The 18,040-nt window shown below is 37.4% G+C and overlaps 2 protein-coding genes across 3 annotated transcripts in view; one reads left to right on the forward strand and one right to left on the reverse strand.

Moving 5' to 3' along the window:
• Positions 1-12,858, forward strand: part of pusl1 (pseudouridine synthase like 1) — a 44,934-nt gene extending 32,076 nt beyond the window's left edge. For both annotated transcript variants that reach the window (XR_010900511.1, XM_067430878.1), the window contains exon 8: positions 12,723-12,858. Coding sequence is in view for 1 of the 2 variants with exons in the window: in XM_067430878.1 (XP_067286979.1) it covers positions 12,723-12,733 (11 nt within the window). In the remaining variant the exon portion in view is untranslated. The remainder of the gene's footprint in view (positions 1-12,722) is intronic.
• ddx19b (DEAD-box helicase 19b) lies at positions 187-17,553 on the reverse strand. Its single transcript, XM_067430876.1, has 12 exons — positions 17,294-17,553; positions 16,924-16,993; positions 16,786-16,833; positions 16,542-16,677; positions 12,887-12,979; positions 12,703-12,805; positions 12,502-12,616; positions 10,858-11,035; positions 6,599-6,836; positions 6,316-6,478; positions 6,017-6,208; positions 187-1,653 (listed from the first exon to the last, which is right to left on the reverse strand). The coding sequence occupies exons 1-12, from the start codon at positions 17,348-17,350 to the stop codon at positions 1,592-1,594; spliced, it is 1,455 nt and encodes a 484-aa protein (XP_067286977.1). The 5' UTR covers positions 17,351-17,553; the 3' UTR covers positions 187-1,591.
• Positions 17,554-18,040: the final 487 nt, after the last annotated feature.

Genomic DNA, 18,040 nt, shown 5'->3' on the forward strand with positions numbered 1-18,040 from the left:
TTTAAAAACCAAAAAATATCTTAGAAACATTTTTTATGTGAAAACAGACGGAAATGATACATGAACAAATCACTATAACCAGCCTCGTGGTGCTAAGTGGAAACAAACATCAATGAATTGTCATGATTATTTCTACACATTTTTACATAATTTAAAAAAAGTACCAATGCAATGATTATGCAGGAATGTGTTTGATAACAGACAAATCCATTTATTACCTGACGCAACATCAGATCAATTGTTTCTAGACAGACCTTTTAATCAAAGACCTAACATCAATGTTTTTTGCAAGGAAAAAAATGTCAAAAAAATAAACCCCTCTGTTTAATATCATGGTAACAGGTCATGTATGATTGACAGCTTGAACCAAACTGAGACAAATGAACAAGGCATCGGATATATTGATCAATCCAGTATTTCATCATCAAAAAGTCTTCCCTTCAAAGATGCGACTGACACACTTTACCCCAACCTCATGCCAATGAATAAAATATACGTATATAATGCATATATAATGGAGCTGAGTGCAGTGTCGGTTGAGTTTCAAGTGGTTAAATTAAAATGCTCTATAATATAAAATCATTTGCTATGGCTACCCTGAATAATACAGTAAGATTGTAGATGCGTTCACATCTGCCTTTTACATTTTAAGGCGGCTGCAAATGGGAATGTGGCACAGCCTTCTGCGGTTACAAATTCTGTTGCATTTGTGTACTTAAACCTGATCGCTTATAATTCAATGCAGTCTGTTTCTGGGAACACAAATAATGCTTCTTCCATGACTTCTTACATTACTCTACATCTGTTGAATATACCATTTCACTCTTTGTACTTGTTAAATATACATGACATTATTTAAATACAATTAATAGACCAGTTTGCATTATTCCACATTAAATTGAGTACTGACGAATCCAATGGAGGCACAAATCTTTGGCTTTTACATGATTTTAGACTAATAAAAGGACTTTGGCAACTATTTCTTTTAATTCAAAGCCAATAACAGCCAACATCCTTTCAGTATAAATGTTTTACTTCGTGAGGTATTGAGTATTGATGAACAACACAACAGCAATCTCTCATATTAAATAAACCCTGCATTTTGACTCCTAGTTTGGAGTGTCACAAAATCAAATGTAGCTGCACCCAGTTTCATACACCACAAATACAGTTTCATTACATATAGAACCATGCATCCTTGAATTAAAAGAAAATTCCATCAGCGAAATGAGTCCTTGGTTTGGAGTCCCACATTAAAAATCAATATAACAGTCAATGTAATTTCTTCCACACTTAGTGTGAAGGCAGGCTGTTTAAAAGTCAATTTAAAAGATGAATGATGCAATCGTTAATATTGAAAGGCATATTCCTTGTGTCAGTATCCCAGACCGCAGCTGTAGCATTCTCCAACACGTGACGTTAAGACTACACATTCAAAATTTATTAAGTACAAAGAGTGAAACAATTAAAAACAGCATCTGAGATAAAACTGCTGCACATGTAAACATCCTCTCTGGCACAGCTCTGCTTCCAGCCTCCGAATTAAAATGTAGCGTGAGTGCAGTCCTATTAGAAGAACAAAGACGGCCGCTCAGTTAGCGATTTTCTCAATTTCATCCAAATCATCTGTGTCCAGCTTCTCAATTTTCTTATCTGTAAAAGACAGAAAATTGAATTACCCCACATTCAGAATCATGAGAACATGGTAATATATAACAGTACAGATAGAAATTCAGGAATGGAACTACATTATCAGCATGCAAATAAATGCAAACTTTTCAAACCACCATTTTTAAAAGTCTGTTGCAGTGGGTGCAATAAGAATTGATTGCCATTTCAATTATCAATGGAGTTTAAAAATCCAACCGATGATAAGGTTCAGGCTTTATTAAGCTTAAACGTGGAAGATCAAATCCAGTGGGCTCTGGAAAGTCACGTGCAGCCTGTGTCACGGACTAATCTGCACAGTACTTTAGACCACGATGGAAACGTAGACAGCAGCAGGTCAGGGGGAAAAAGTTCCTGGGACAAATTGTTCGGGGTAATTTGGGTTGAAACGGGGAATGTATGCCATGAAAATATGCCAAGTTAAAGAAGAAAAAAAAAAGAAAAGTGATATTTGGTTTAAAAGAACGGCTTTTATTTGAAATAAAAATCTTTTATAATACTATAAATTGTCACTTTTGATCAATGTGTCCTTACTAGCATCTTTAAAACTTTCTTAAAAAAGGTTAAGCTGACCTTTGCAGCTTTTGTTAAATGCTACAATTATATGATTAATATTAAACACTTTTTTTTTTTATAAAGAAAATATTTACAAAAACTTTGTATATATCGTGGGTTAGTAAGGAACTTTGATGGTGCTTTTGGACAGAGTGCCGCCGTAAACATTTCTCAATTACTCTGAATGGGTGATGTCGTGTTACTAAACTGAATTGCTATTGGCTTCTAGTGTTGTCAAAAGTACCGACTTCGGTTCCAAGTTGGTACAGACATTTTTAAATGTGCCCTAGAATGAAAAATTGAATTAGCCTTGTTATAGTGAAATAAGAGTTCAGTACATGGACATCACATGCTGTGAGTCTCAAACACCATTGCCTACTACTTCATTTGCAAATCTCATGAATCAAAAACACCATGGAAAAATAAGTGCTTCTCAACATAAACCCAACAGTGACAAGCGTTGGGGATCATTTATATGCACGCCCCCAACATTTGCATCTGTTCAAACATGTGCGTTGTCAGGCAGAACTGAAGGAGCCGAATCATTGAGACTGCAGATAAAACAAACTACACTTGAGGAAAGCGAAAACGGCTCTCATGAGACACGTCATGTTCAGGCTGTGCAGGGGACGTGAGGACTTTTCATATGTCAACAGTCATGGTTGAGGTTTATTATAATCGGATACCACAACAAAATTCAAAATCGTTCGTTTATTCGGCCCATTTCAAGCAAGCTTCGCTCAACTGCTTTCTTTGACTCAAATGCTTTCTCAACTGCAGACAAGTTAAAACGACGAATTTGACAAGGCTATTCGTTTTGTAAAAATATAAGTTATATATTTATATTTTTGAGAACTGAAGTAGGCCTATGATGTTTTCGCATGCTTGTATTTCAGAGTGCATCAGTCACTGCGTAGCCTACATTGTAACTAACGTTATATAAACATGCAATATTAACGAAAAAAGACAAGTCTAAAATTTAGACTGAATGACACTTAAAGCAGAACATTTCAAATGGAGATTGCTGAAATGCAGCTTACTAGTTTATTGGTGTTTTCAGATCATCCACCCGCAACAGAGACAGCTTGCATGTATATGGTGTCCAGATTGGACGTGTTTAGGTAAAACACTGGATAGTATACGTGTTTATTTCACAGAAAAGCTCTGTTTGGGGATTTCAATTACTGAAATCTGGCAACCGCAAACATGCAAGCTCTCTCGCGTGTAAACATGTTAAACATGTAAGTGAATGTCAGGTAACAGACTGCAAATCCCATTAGTTAACAAGGATTATTAGATTATTTAGCTATCTTAAATGATATGCAATATACATTTTACACCGTGTAATAATAGTTGAGCAATACAATTGTATCTTAATCATTCATGTTAGTTCACAGTGCATAAAAAAGGTTAACAGACAAAACTAACAATGAATAATACTTCTACACCTCACTTAATGTTACAAACGGAATATTGGATATAATGTATTATAATGGATTATTGCATTATATTAAGTGTTATTTCATATAAATCCATCCTTTTTTAGAACACTTGACTGTTTTCTGATCAAAATAAAATGTATTGAAATCAAATGCTTTATTTATTTTAATCATTTATTTTAATGCCTTACACAATTGGACTAACCATATATAATATAAACAATTTATTATAAATTAGTGTTGTGACAATACCAAAATTATGACTTTGATACGATACCAGACTAAAATATCGATATATCGATACTAAAGCAATACCACAGTAAAAAAAATAAAAAATAAAAAATAAGATAAGATGGTTAATATGACAACAGAACTTGTTATTATTCATTGTTATTTTTTACTAAAAATTCATGTGGCCAGCATGTTCCTTAGGGTTGGGCATCATTTTGATTTGAACAATTATTGATCAATTACTATTAAAATTCTCTCACAAATTTTTGCTATCTCAATGTATTTTTTTACAATGGGGTAATTGTGTTGCAATAGCTTACACACAGCACAAGAAAGCTTGATTTAAATGGTAAATTGAATTTAAAAAGACGAGTAAGCAGTAATTAAATAAGAACAAATAAACAGATTAGGCCTACAAACAATAGCACAAATAAATGCAATAGAATAGAAGATACAAATTAAACAGACTGCTTTATTTTTTCAGGTAAGTCTAACATTCAGATAAGAAACTGAATAAAAAAAATGCATAGTAATTACATTTAAAACAACATTGGATAATGTTCTTTGTAAAAAAATCAATAGCGTACAGATGAAACTATTAAAGTTACACAAGTTGATCAGTCAAGAGCAGTTGATCGTTTGTCTTTTTGTAGTTTGAATAGCAAATGACTGCGGTCCCTTTAAGATAACGGACGCATGGATCCTAAACACTGTTCCTGTTACTCGTTCTTCCTGAACTGTTTGCGACTGTGTTTACGTTAATACTCTTCCAGATGTGCACTGATAATTCTTTGAGTGTATTTGACCAATAATAAGCTGGAAAAAGAAGCAAATGTTTGCACTTGTATCATGTCAGAGGCAGCTTTATTACGGTAGGCTATGTGTGCGCTTCAGATGTGAGCACGAAATCTGCGGGGATTAGTAGAATTAATTTATGTGCAATCCCGCGTGAAATTTAGACCGATCACACACTAACACTAACGCACTGTCATGAGGAAAAAGTCCAGCAGAACGCTCGTTCGCCGTGCTCAGAGGTTAACCGGGCTGAGTGAGAATATGCCTGTTGTAAAGGCTCCTCTAAGAGAGGGCTTTTATTTTGACATCGCATTGCCTTTTCAGAACGTGCACTCAAGTGAGAGAGTCTGCCGTTGCCTGCTGAACCTTTTGTCGGTTACCTGATCGCTGAAAGGACATTTTCTTCCTGTTTCGTTGTTCTTTGATACAGCAGTTCCCTCAAGGTGTTAGTAATTGACCCACAAGTAAGCCTGTTTGTCTTATTTCAGTGGTTATTGAGATCGGTATTGAGTTATTTATAGCTGCGTCATTCTCTCATGTGTAAACATGCCCGCAGCCCATGTTTCTGTTAGTTTAGCTTAAAGATGTTGTTCCATATGTGATTATTTCTTCTTAATTGAGATGTATATCTGCAATATTTACTGCCTTTGTTTCTATGATACCTTTTGGGACGCGATTACATTCTGATGTGCTGCGATATACATATATGGAGTGTGTATCATGTTGGATGCTAGTGTACAGCTTATGTACAGTTATCTTTTAATTTCCTTATTTGGATTGTATATCTCATGGAGATTTATATGCATATAAATATATGTATATGTATAGGTAAATACTTGTCCTGTAAAGTTATTCACTATATGTCTTGTATTTCTTGTGTTGCAGACTAATGCCTCTACTGCATGTAATATCTGTACCTCTGTGACCTATAATTCATCAATACATCACCTAAACCTGCTTTCCTGTCTCCTCATCATTTATAAAATTGTGCTCTGACCGGCACCCAGAGGGGTTCACTCATTTAATTACAAATCAGATCCTGACAGTTCAAGTCTCTATAACAATGCCGGTGTGTCAACTCGCTTTCGGTCAGAGGAGAGCACAGCCGTAAAAACTGTATATACTGTAAAAACTGAGAATTGTATAGTTTCAGATATTCCAGTATCGATACATATCGAAATATCAATATTTTTGACAACACTTTTATAAATATGATTTTTGCATTTTAAAAATTGAGGGACATTAACAAAATGCTCTAGACTAGCCAATAACGCTTAATCCTGGACATCTCTAATTTGTTACTTGTGGAAAATCAAGGTTAAACTTACTGAAATGCTCCTGGATGCGGTTGAGGATGTTCATGCTAAACCTGCTGTCCACCATGTTGATCGCCAACCCCCTCTTGCCGAATCTCCCAGTACGCCCGATTCTGTGCAAATATGTCTCATTGTCAGGGTTACCATCCTTGTCCACTGGCAGATCGAAGTTGATGACCACTGAAACTTGCTCCACATCGATACCTAATAGAAAAAATGTTTGGAAAAATGTTTAAGGAAGATCTGCTAAACTTGAACTAAAGATGAGGTGGACACCTTAGGCGTTGTATAATGGATAAAACGACATTCACCTCTAGCACAGACATTAGTGGTAACAAGGACTTTCTCCTTGCCATCACGGAAACGTTCAATGACTGCTGCCCTTTGCTCCACCTGCATCTCTCCGCTGAGCAGCGCCACCTGGTGGCCTTCTCTGGACAGCTCTCCCGCCAGCCACCCGGCCGTTTTCCTGGTCTAGGATTGCAGATTATGAGTAAACTCAAAAACACGTATATATTAATTTAGGCCAATTTTTTCTGTGCTTTAAAAGGAAATTAAATAACACCTCAATATCTGCAAATATAATGTACTTACATGGCAGAAGATCATGGCCTGTGCGATAGTAATTGCTCCGTAGATGTTGCACAAAGCCTGGAATTTCTCCTCCTTGCTGTTGCAGATGACATAGTACTGCTTGATGGTGTCCAGAGTCTCCTCTTCACGCTTAAGTTTAATGATATTAGGGTCGGGAACGATCCTCTTCGCAAAGTTCCACACGGTTTCTTCAAACGTGGCAGAGAACAGGAGCATCTGACAAGTTTTAGGAAGCATCCTAGAAAAATACAAATACAACAGGTTGTAATACTTAATGCAATTTAAAACACACATTTCTTACCTAATGCCTTAAACCATTTGAAGATAAAGTACAAAATTAAATGTGTAAGAAAATACTATCAAACCGGCATCCTTAGTTAATAGAAATTCAGTCTTAAAGTCATACACCTAATGAAATGCGAGAGTCTAGTATCGCCACCTGCAGCATTCTTGACACTTGCCTTGTGCAGATGCAGTGTGGGGATGTTTAGCACACTTTCAGAAAGATCAAGTGACTGATTTTTTGTATTTACTTATACAACCCACATGCTCAAGTGAATAAATGTTTGCAGGAATTTCCAGCATAAGCGCGAGACCTGCGGAAATGATTACAATTATGCGCAATACCCACAATCCTGCAGCCAGGGGCGTAGCACCAAATTTTGGGCCCTGGGTACAAACCATCTTGCTGGGCCCCCGTACCATGTATGTGTATGTATAGAAAACGGACTTCCCTGCCTTGGGCCCTGGTTACTCAGTACCCTTTATCCCCCCAGTCCCACGCCCCTGCCTGCAGCTAAATTTGTGTAAGCAACAAGAGCAGTCCACTCAGATTTGCCAGTCTTCAGCTCAACCAATAGCGAGAGTTTGGGGCCGTGGCTACTGTAGCAGGCAGAGCCAATGGGTGTTTAGCTGCTGTGGGAACATGACTGACACATTACATGTGAAGAGACATTCAGCTTTGGGTTTACTGAAGTGCAAGGCAAATTGCACCACATTTTGACCTTTAAAGTGTAAACATGAACGACTGATTGACTGAAAAAATACATAAGCTTAGTGCATAATGCAATAGCATAATATGGTTCCTTTGAAATTATTCATGGTTTCAGACTTTTACATTTTGATTCCAGCAAATTAATTTGATTTTACAAGCCAATGGCGATCGTATAGCCCGGTGGTTTTCATACTGATCTTATGCTGCATTTAAACCAAACGCGAATTGAGTGGCAAATTTGCATCTATTGCATCTAGTTGGACGCTCAAAGATTTTGAATCCATTCGCACGAATAAAACAAAATACGACCCAGTCTCTTTTTGTTAAAGGTCAGTTAATGTGTGATCAATAGCAAATAAAAGAAGCTATACAAGAAATAAAGCAAACAATTCAGTCAAACAGGCTAAAGTCAACACTAGTGGGCTACAATGGTAAAGTTAAAAAGCCTAAAAAATTAAGTAATGAAACTTTCCTCTCAGTCAAAACAATTTGGCAGGCAACAAATTATAAATTCATAAGACCAACGATCGGCTGGTAGATCAACGCAACAAATTGTCGGAGACAGGGCCAGCGGCAAACGTCAGAAGGACTAGCCGAGGAAAGGCCGCTCTCACTGGGGTTAACGAGCGCCCGCTGATCGACTGGATCTCCGTAAACACCACATAAAATGTTCAAATATGCTCTCGTTATAAATAAACCATAGAGTTGAGATTTAAACAACTACATTCACACCTGAAAAACTATTTCGTGACAATATAGTAGTATTTTTAAATTACTCTAGGTTTCTCATCATACACTTCACCACGTGACAGCAGCAAGCAGGCTCCGGATTGGTTAGCGCGGCTGAACAGATGCCAAAGTTCAGATTTCTCATCTCGGGCATCAGACGCAAATTCGCTTCAAACGCATTAGGCCTAAAAAGCACCACTTGCGCATAACGAGAGCGTGAATTTGGTGAAGTCGCATCCTTTCACACCGCAGGACATCCAGATCCACGTAAACACGCCTTTACATTTACTTAACATGGAAATCATTCGCTCCAAATGCTATATTCACGTTCGGTATGAACGCGTCATTAGAGCACCCCCAGCACTGCACATTTTGGCTGCATACAAAAAACCAAGGCAGCTGACTCTTGCGTTATCAGACAATGACTTGTAAGGCAGCGTTTGTATATGAAGGCACCTCTCGAAACTGATTTCAGACAGACTTCTTAGGCAGTGTAACAGTTTAATGATCTACATCAAAATAGAGAGAGCTTTGGTGAGAAATAATCACATTTAACTACTACATTAGTAATTTTTCACTAGAAATTACATCAGAAGTGGAAAATGTTGGTTTAAAAAAACATTTACACACAAACAGACCCTCAAACGCAACTTTCGTTCGCCATCTTTTTTCCCAGCTCAACCGTCACAGAATGGAAATCACAGGATTGTGGGAAATCAAAGGCAGCGAAAGATACACATATGCTGCCTTCAAAACTCGATTAGATGAAGGTCTCTCAGGAGACAGGAAGTGAAGCTAACAATAGATTCGGACGTGCCTTGATGCCTTCCTGCCTTGAAATGTGTCCTCCGAAGGCAGCATTTTCAAGGTTTTAGACAAAGCCTTTGTTTTTTAATCTTACAAACCCATTTCAGGTCTTGCTGTCTCTACTAATGAGCTGATGAGTTGAATCAGGTGTGTAGGATGAGGGAGACAAAATGTGCAGTGCTGGGGGTGCTCTAAGGCAGTTGCTGCGGCCCAATTGGCCTACTTATCCTACGTCCTAAAAGTAAGTACTCTTTTTGTGAAGAAAAAGTATACACTTTTGAGTGTGTAGCAGAAAAGCATGCAAGCTTCGGGACATACTACTTCACCATCTTTAACGGACTCTGTCGTTTAGTTACGTGCATCCCGTCACCGTTTAACTGCCCTGTCAATCATCGTCAGATTCATCACAGTTCAGATTAATCTCCTACCGTATCAGAGAGAAATGTAGCCGCACGTTGATCTGCCATTTGTGGGTCTTTAATGCAGAGACTCTCCTCATGTGTTTGCAGTTTAACCCTCTGGTGCTCTTCGGTCATTTCTGATCGAAAAATTTCGTTTTAAATTTTTAAAAATCACATCTTCATCGGAATGATATGAAACTTGGTGATTTTTTTCGCATTAGGTATGTAAACACAGAAAAATTGGGGTCATGATTCAAGTATGCTAATTGGTTGTAAAAAAAAAAAAGCAGCGTTCATTGTCTATTGAAATAAATGGGAAATCAGCAAGAACACAAATTCTGATTCTGCCACAATGGTGAAATCCTGCCACAATGCAGAAAAAAAGTACACAGCAGTAAAGGGGTGACACAAACATCAAGAGTGTGATACTGACACGTCCACTCACACTTATACACGCACACACCTATGAAAAATTTAACCTATGAACCACACAGGATATGAAAATCACAGCTTCATCTGAAAATTATAAAACGTTTCTAGCATTAGGTATGTAAACACACAAAAAATTAGGGCATGATTTGGACATGCTAAGTGGTCGTCGTAAAAAGTTACTTCCACTTGTGTTCTTCAGTCCAAAAAAAGGACAGGTTAGGGAACCACTGTTCTAAGGCCCCGTCCACACGAACCCAGAGCTTTCCCAATCGGATCTTTTTTCCCGCCTCGTTTTAAGAAATATTTGTGTGTTCACGAGATCCCTGAAACTGACTCAAAACGATGTAGTATACAAGCCAGATCAGAGTGTAGCGCTGTAATTCTGCCACAGAAATGCACTAAAAATGGAGAAGATTCGTGGCTAGAAGGGTTATAGCAATGGATGGTACGGTAAAAAAAAAAAAAAAAAAAGCACAAAATAAATACATTTGCTACTTTAAAGATGCGTTTTATTAACGTCTAAACCTACCCTTACAAAAATGCAAATATGGTAATTAAATGACGTGATATTGATGTGCGCATGCCCAGTGCCCGTAGCCGTATCCCTTCTAGTCTTTCACCGTGCTTTGACGTAGTGTGATGACATCACTTTCACAAAATATACGGATTGGCTGTACACACGAAAACGCAAGATTGTCATTTTTAGATTCATCCATTCTGGGACCCAGCTTCAGAAAATATTGTTTTCATGCTCCCCAAAATGCCAGATTTGTGTGGACGAAATGCTGATACGGTACCAAATGTATACGTATACAGATAAACCAGTCAGTCGATGTGGTCTTACACTTTTAGACCCTACTGTAGACATTTAATAAACTATGGCAGAAATCACATACCTCTGGATACGAATGCTCTGGTCTTGATGGCCCTGTGTAGCGATCATGACATCAGCCTCATCCAGGACAAACACATTGATCCTCTTGGGGTCGATAAATTTAAGCTTTTGGCACCAATCCAAAACAGTACCAGGAGTGCCAATCACGATCTGTTCCTGTAGTTTTGTTCCCCGCTCCACTGTTTCAAACAAAACACACAGCTCAATAACATGCACAATTATACAGTCACACCTGACAATATCAATTATTACACACTCATCCAAAGTAATAAATACCTAATTATTCTTTGACAGTGACAACGTGAGATCTCAGAAAATCAAAATATCACAGACTTTTCAGCAGCTGACTTCACTAAATGGGATGCATGGGGTGTGATTTTTTTTTTTAAAGAAAAACATCTGCATATATTATATTAAAAAAAACTGAAATATTTTAAAAGAAATTTATAGGACTGGATCATTTGAGAAAAACCCGACATTTTAAGTTCATGTGTTTGCTTATTCCAAGAACTAACTTAAACCATATAAAGAGAATGTTTTATCAGGATCAGGATCACTCTGAAGGGGTTTATTCTGCGATAAAAACCGGCTGGGTGTACATTATCCCGCTTATTACACGGCTACTAATTTCAAATAAATAATCATTAGACACAAAATTGTCTTGAGATTAAATATTTTATTAGCTCTTACGCAAAGCTTCCGCGAAGAAAAACAGTTCCAACCTGCTTTAAGCCTTTATCTGTTGCTGAAGATTTGCCATATGCTAAATGTTGAAAATGACTGCTGAAAGGGTTAGTTCACCCAAAAATGAAACCAAGTCTATGATTTACTCACCCTCAAGTTTTCGTAGGTGTATATGACATTCTTCTTTCAGACAAATACAATCAGAGTTATATTTAAAAGTCCAGGCTAACGTTAATCCCAGCAGTAGTTGTAGTTGTGTTTGAAGTCCATAAAAAAATGCAGCTGTCCGTCAAATAACGTGCTCCACACGACTCCGATGGGTTAATAGAGTCTTCTGATTCGAATCGATGCGTTTGTGTAAGAAAAATATCCATATTTAAAACTTAATAAAGGAAACCTGCCTTGAAGTCTTCCATTGTAACCCACGGCTGTTTAAGCCACAAGATGGCGCCAGCGTTAAGCATAGAAGTAGTACCGGTCAAGATAACTCGTAGTACCCGTATGAGCGGGTGTTATCTGGAAATAACGTACCGCTGGAATGCGCGATTGACCAATCAGAATCAAGTATTTCACAGAGCCGTGTAATAATCCTTGTTAACAAATGGGATTTGCAGTCCGTTACCTGACATTCACTTACATGTTTCTAGGTTATAGCTAATGAAACATTTATTTGTAATATTTGAATATTTTAGTTATTTTCTGTAGATTTTTTTTCTGTTAGAATGCGTCATTTTAATATATTCATATTTACAGATGCAATTTAGAACATTTTCATGGTTCAGTACTGTTTTTTATTTCTTGTAATAAAGTTCAGCACTGTTTGTGTGTTTATTTATTATTACTACTATTATTACGATTATTTTAATCTAGTATCTTTTTAAATATCGGTAAAATCCACTATCGGGCGGCCTCTAAATAACATGTTGCTATTAACTTTAATTCTGAAAATAAAAGCACTTACATTTGTTTCCTCTGATGGCATACACTAGTTGGACTTCAGGGTAAAATTTCCCCATCTGCTCAATGACCTTGCCTGTCTGCAGGGCCAGCTCATATGTAGGGGACACACACAGACACTGGACAAAGAGAGACAGAGTGAAAATTATGCAATTATTTGAATGCATTTATGCATTTCATCCACTGATTCTGCTGCATTTCATACCTGAGGCCATTTGTTTTCAGGGTCCACGTGACTTAACATGGCCAGCACAAAGGCAGCCGTTTTACCCGTGCCTGACTGAGACTGAGCGATGAGATTCTGTGGACTGGAGGGAAGAATGGGGTGTGCTCAAACTCTGCTCTCATGAGGATGGATTTAACGAAAGGAAAAAAAAAGATTAACTTACGGTTCTGCAAGCATCATGGGCAATGCTGTCTCCTGGATTTTGGAGGGCCTGTTGAAACCCATGGCATACACTCCTTGCAGAAGCTGAGGTTTTCTGGGAAGGAAAGAAAGAAAGGGGAAAAAAAAGCTTTTATGTGTTGATTGCTTGTATTATTCTTTATTTTTACTTTTTATTCATTTTTGTAATTTTTTCTCTTTTTCCATTGTTGCACTTTGAGATTCTTCGAAATGAAAAGGGCATTATAAATTAAATCTATTATTTTTATTATTATCATTTGCATGGGTGTGCAAAAGACAACAAACAGAACACCCATAGATCTTAGGGTGTGTTCACACTTGGCAGGATTGGTTTGGTTAAAATGAACTCTGGTGCGATTGCTCTGTTAGTGCAGTTCATTTGAACACATGTGAACGCTGCCATCGGAACCCCTGATGTAATTATAAATCGTGAATTTATTTGGTTTCATGTTTTGACCGTCCCTTCCCCATGCCTCAGTTGAGACCGGACTAATGCATCCACATGATTAAAAACATGCACTCCGGTTAACTCTTATAACTCACAACTCCTGTTTTCTTCTCTTGAGCTCCCTCTGAAAGCATAACAGTATAGTGTGGATCCCCCAAACCTCCTCAAGATTGCATAGTTTTCATGGAAAATAGAAATGCTCATTTTTGCTAAAGAAATGTGTCGCAAACATATTTTATTCATATTTTTTTATACACGAGTAAGCCTTTGGACTTAAAAGCCTTAATGGAGTTTGTTTTGTGCCGTCCTGTGACCGCGAATAAATGGAAGCAGGTGCAACCGAATAGAGCTCTGGAGGTCACGTGACCCATTACGTTTACCAGGCCATTTTGGCAAGCAGGAACAGCCGGTGCCAGCATGAGTTAAGGCAAGGGAGTTCACTGCGCACTTTAATTCAAAAGACAGACATGTAGATAGCAAAACTTAATAGATTAAACATAACAGATCCCTATAATATCTCCGGGGTGCTTTTCACATGTCGATAAAGTAACGGATAGCTTTCCTGTCAGGACACCTGATGCACCAGCTGTGCGCAAGTCATACTAGCCTAGTTTTAAAGTAAATGGGCACTAACTAACAACTTAAGCACTCCTAAATATTTTTGCGTTGCACCATTAAACTTAGTCGAAGCCTAAATCTACACAAACTAAATATTTACGCAAGCCTCCGATCAGGAGTAACATTTAACTGATAGAATAGCAGGAAGGCTGAACTGCATCAATACGCTCGTTTCACATGGCAGACTTTATGCGCGCCTCAATCAGCTCCCTAGTTCAGTAGTCAGGACACTGATCAGGAAGTCAGCCCATTGACTAATGTCCTGACTACTGAACTAGGGAGCTGATTGAGACACACCCTTCAATTCTTTACAAGTATATGATAATTGCTGACATTTTGAGAAAGAAAACGTGAATAGATTAACATTACGTTAGCGGTTAACACAAACCTGTCCAAAACAGCACGCCACTGTGTGTATCTGTTCCATAGGTCCGTGTTGTGCATGTTAAATAAAATCAAGTCATAATCAAATAAATGTAATTTCTTATTTTTTTGTTTCAATATTTATTTATTGACCCTTGATTAAGTTTTAAATAGCCTTTCTTGATGTTATTTGTGTGTGTGTGTATATTATATATATATATAAAGCATTTATGTTATTCACGATTAAGTATCGTATTTAAAGGGAACTTATTTTTATCATTAGTTACGCGAGACAAAAGTAGTTAAAAATGAAGAATAAACCAAAATCGAAATGTGAAATGGTACATAATGTCAGTTTAAATCAGCATGATTGATGTACACTCCTGACATAAATTAATAAATTACTGTCAATGTGAAGTTTATATTGTAAAACATTGGTCAGATATTGATGCTGGGATCTTGAGTCTTTAAAGACCAAATGTTAGCTTCTGTCATGCTAAATTTGCGATCTAGCTAGTTGTCAGTCGGCTGGTCAAAATGGTGGGGTTGTGTGATGTCAATTATAGAGGCATGTTATGGCGGTTTTAGGGTAATAGTGCGGGGCTGCTGGCCCAACAGTACAAAACATTTTGACCTCTGTTCTTGACGCCACGCTGTTAACCTTAGCCTAGTCTCCTGGAGATTACTTTTCCTTTTCATTGGCCAAGGACCTCCCAAGAGGATGTTTGACGGACATGTAACAACCAATCACAGTTTGCTTAGTTCTGCGTCATGCTTAGTAGCATGAAAACCTAAAGTCGATGTCCCTAAAGTCGATGTCCCTGCACGTCGGTCTTTCATTGCATCTATAAATTACTCATTCAAGAACGTTGGACCTGCAAACTTCTGATCATTTAAAAAAAATCCAGCCTTTAGTCGATCCCGGCAAGCGCTCATTGTCACAGTTGCAAACACAATGGCATTCTTCTTCCATGAGGGAGTCGCGGCATTTGTTTCCAGACGGACCGTTAAAGAACGCAACACACGTCTCACAGACTTCGAAAATGTGTGCCATATGCATCAGACGTTCATCCAATGGTCCATGGCTGTGACATTGAGGCTGAGACTAGCCGTAGTCTGACAGTGGAAAAGTCAAGTGGCTATTTTATTTTTTTGGTCCAGGCCAAAAGAACCAAGAGAAGTGAACTACTGTATACTAGGGATGCCACAATACTCAATAAAATATTGAATCGTTCAGTACGGCATTCACGCTTCAATACACGTTGGTGAATTGCGTTTTTTTGGTTTTGCATTTAATTAAATATTTCCATTTGAAATATGTCTCTCAGTTTATTTCGGCTCTTTTTGAGTGTGCCTGTGAGTCTACGTGCTAATATGAGCAATTATCCAATCATATGCACTACAGTTAAGAGGTGTTTACCCACGTTTAAAGCATTGCCGGTTAAACATTTGCCTTGTTTTGCATTGAGCGTGCACACTAAACGTCTGTCAAACACACGATTACTGAACAGTCTTACTGCACGAATACTGTCAAAAATACACACAAGGTTAACATATAAACACAGTCGGTTATGTCTAAAGTGAAAGTAAAATCGCGTGTACATCAGATGTGACCAGGTCTTCAATTGACAGCAGTGCAGCCTAGTGCTTAAAAGGGACAGTTCACCTCTAAAATTATGTTAATATTTTTTTTTAAAAGACCTTTAATAAAGTAGCTTTTAATCAATGTTGTATATTGAAGACTATGTAGTTTTAATTTTAGCCTAAATTTATTCATTTAATTTCATACTTAATTGCTACTGTACATCTCTGAGTTGCCAATATTAATCTTTATATATTTATTTTATAGTATACAATACACTAGGAATATGTATAAGGGTTTTTAAGTAAAGTTTTAAGTTTAAGAAAGAGTTTTCAAGTCTTAAGAAAAATAAAGAAAGAGTATTGTAATAAAAACACTCTTCTTAACCTTTTTCTGATCCTGTCGCATAAGAATAGAATATCAAAAAAAAAAACGTGGTTAAAAACCGAGGTATGTATTGAAACGTGGACTAACTGTATTGTTGTATCCCTACTGTATACACACCCTTAGAGTATTGTTTTTCCTAATCTTATTTGCTCAATAAACATTACATATAATTGTTACATTATTCTAACACTCATTGAAACTGTAATACAATTAAGGTGGTGTAAAAACAGTCCAACTTACAGTCGTAGCTCTTCAAATGACTTGACCGAGTACAGCGGAGAGTTCGGATCCCTCTGAAGGACTTCAACTTGATTGGTGGTGTTGACTAGATTACTACGGATCAGTTTATTTAACAGTGACTGCGCTGCCTTATCATCTGTAATTCAGATCAGTTTTAATCAACTCATGCAGAGCATATATACTCAAACCAGACTTAATACAGACAAGAGAAGGGAAAAAAACGGTCTGTATCATAAATCCTCACCTTTATCCTCGTCCTCTGTCTTATTTCCATTTCCTTCTGTCTTTGCCCCTTATTAATAAATGGAAAGGAAGACAAAAGCTCATTCAACATCTAATCTCACCTTGCAATACATACAAGTATTGAGGAACAAGTACTCACCATTTGCTTCAGCTTTCACCGGGTCTTCTTTCGGCTTGTCATCTTTTTCATTTATTTGCAAGTTGCTTATCTGTAAATTAAATGCATGTATGACTTTAAAAAGTAGTTTTTTTTAAACAGTTTGTCGGCGTATGAAATTCATGTTACAGAAAAGCACATATTACTAGTACAACAATACTTATACTATACAGTCTGAAGCAGGTTGTGGCGTTATTTGTTTAAATTGCACAAAGTTAGCAAGCTTTACTGCGACACAACAGCTTTAAGTTGAATGATAACAAATCTAACGGCACTGTTAAACAACCACGTGAATTATTGCGTTTCGTAAAATCTGAGATTAAATCGTTCAATTTCTTAAACCTAAACCCACCGACTCCGCTGCGGCTTCTTGTTCATCGACAGCCTGGGCCCACGAATCTGTTGCCATGTCCTTACTTGTAAATAAAATGTTTTTCCTTAAAAGCGGGACTTGACGATTTAACAGTGGACTGTTAAATACAGCTATACATAAATTCTTAATAAAATAAACAAATAAGACTAAAATGCAACAAATTCATACAATAGCGTGCGGCGGTCCTTGCTTCTTATAGGGTGCGACACTCACACCTCCGGGCGGAAACAGGCTAGTTTGTAATTGGTTCCTATTAAACGTTCCGCTGTAAGTTTAAAGTCACCGTGAAATCAAAATGGACCATTCTTTTCTTATACAATTTTTTTTTAAATTATTTTATTTAAAGGGTTAGTTAAAACAAGAATGTGTTCATCTGACCTTTGTTCATCTTCGGAATACAAATTAAGATATTTTTAATGAAATTCAAGAGCTCTCTGACCCTTCCATAGACAGCAATTTAATTAACGCTTTCAAGGCCCAGAAAGGTAGTAAAAACATTGTTAAAATAGTCAATGTGACTCCAATGGTTCAACCTTAATTTTATAAGTGACGGGAATACTTTTTGTGCACAAAAACAAACAAAAATAATGACTTTATTCAACAATTTCTTCACATATGTTTCAGTCTCCTCCACAGTTTACATTGGTCGGCTCCATAGACCGTCGGCTCCTGTGTCAGCCACGAGTCGTGGTGCTCACGTGACCAGCATCGGCCAATGGTAAGCCG

Source organism: Pseudorasbora parva, chromosome 22, assembly GCF_024679245.1.
Source record: "Pseudorasbora parva isolate DD20220531a chromosome 22, ASM2467924v1, whole genome shotgun sequence".
Classification (NCBI taxonomy): Eukaryota; Metazoa; Chordata; class Actinopteri; order Cypriniformes; family Gobionidae; genus Pseudorasbora; species Pseudorasbora parva.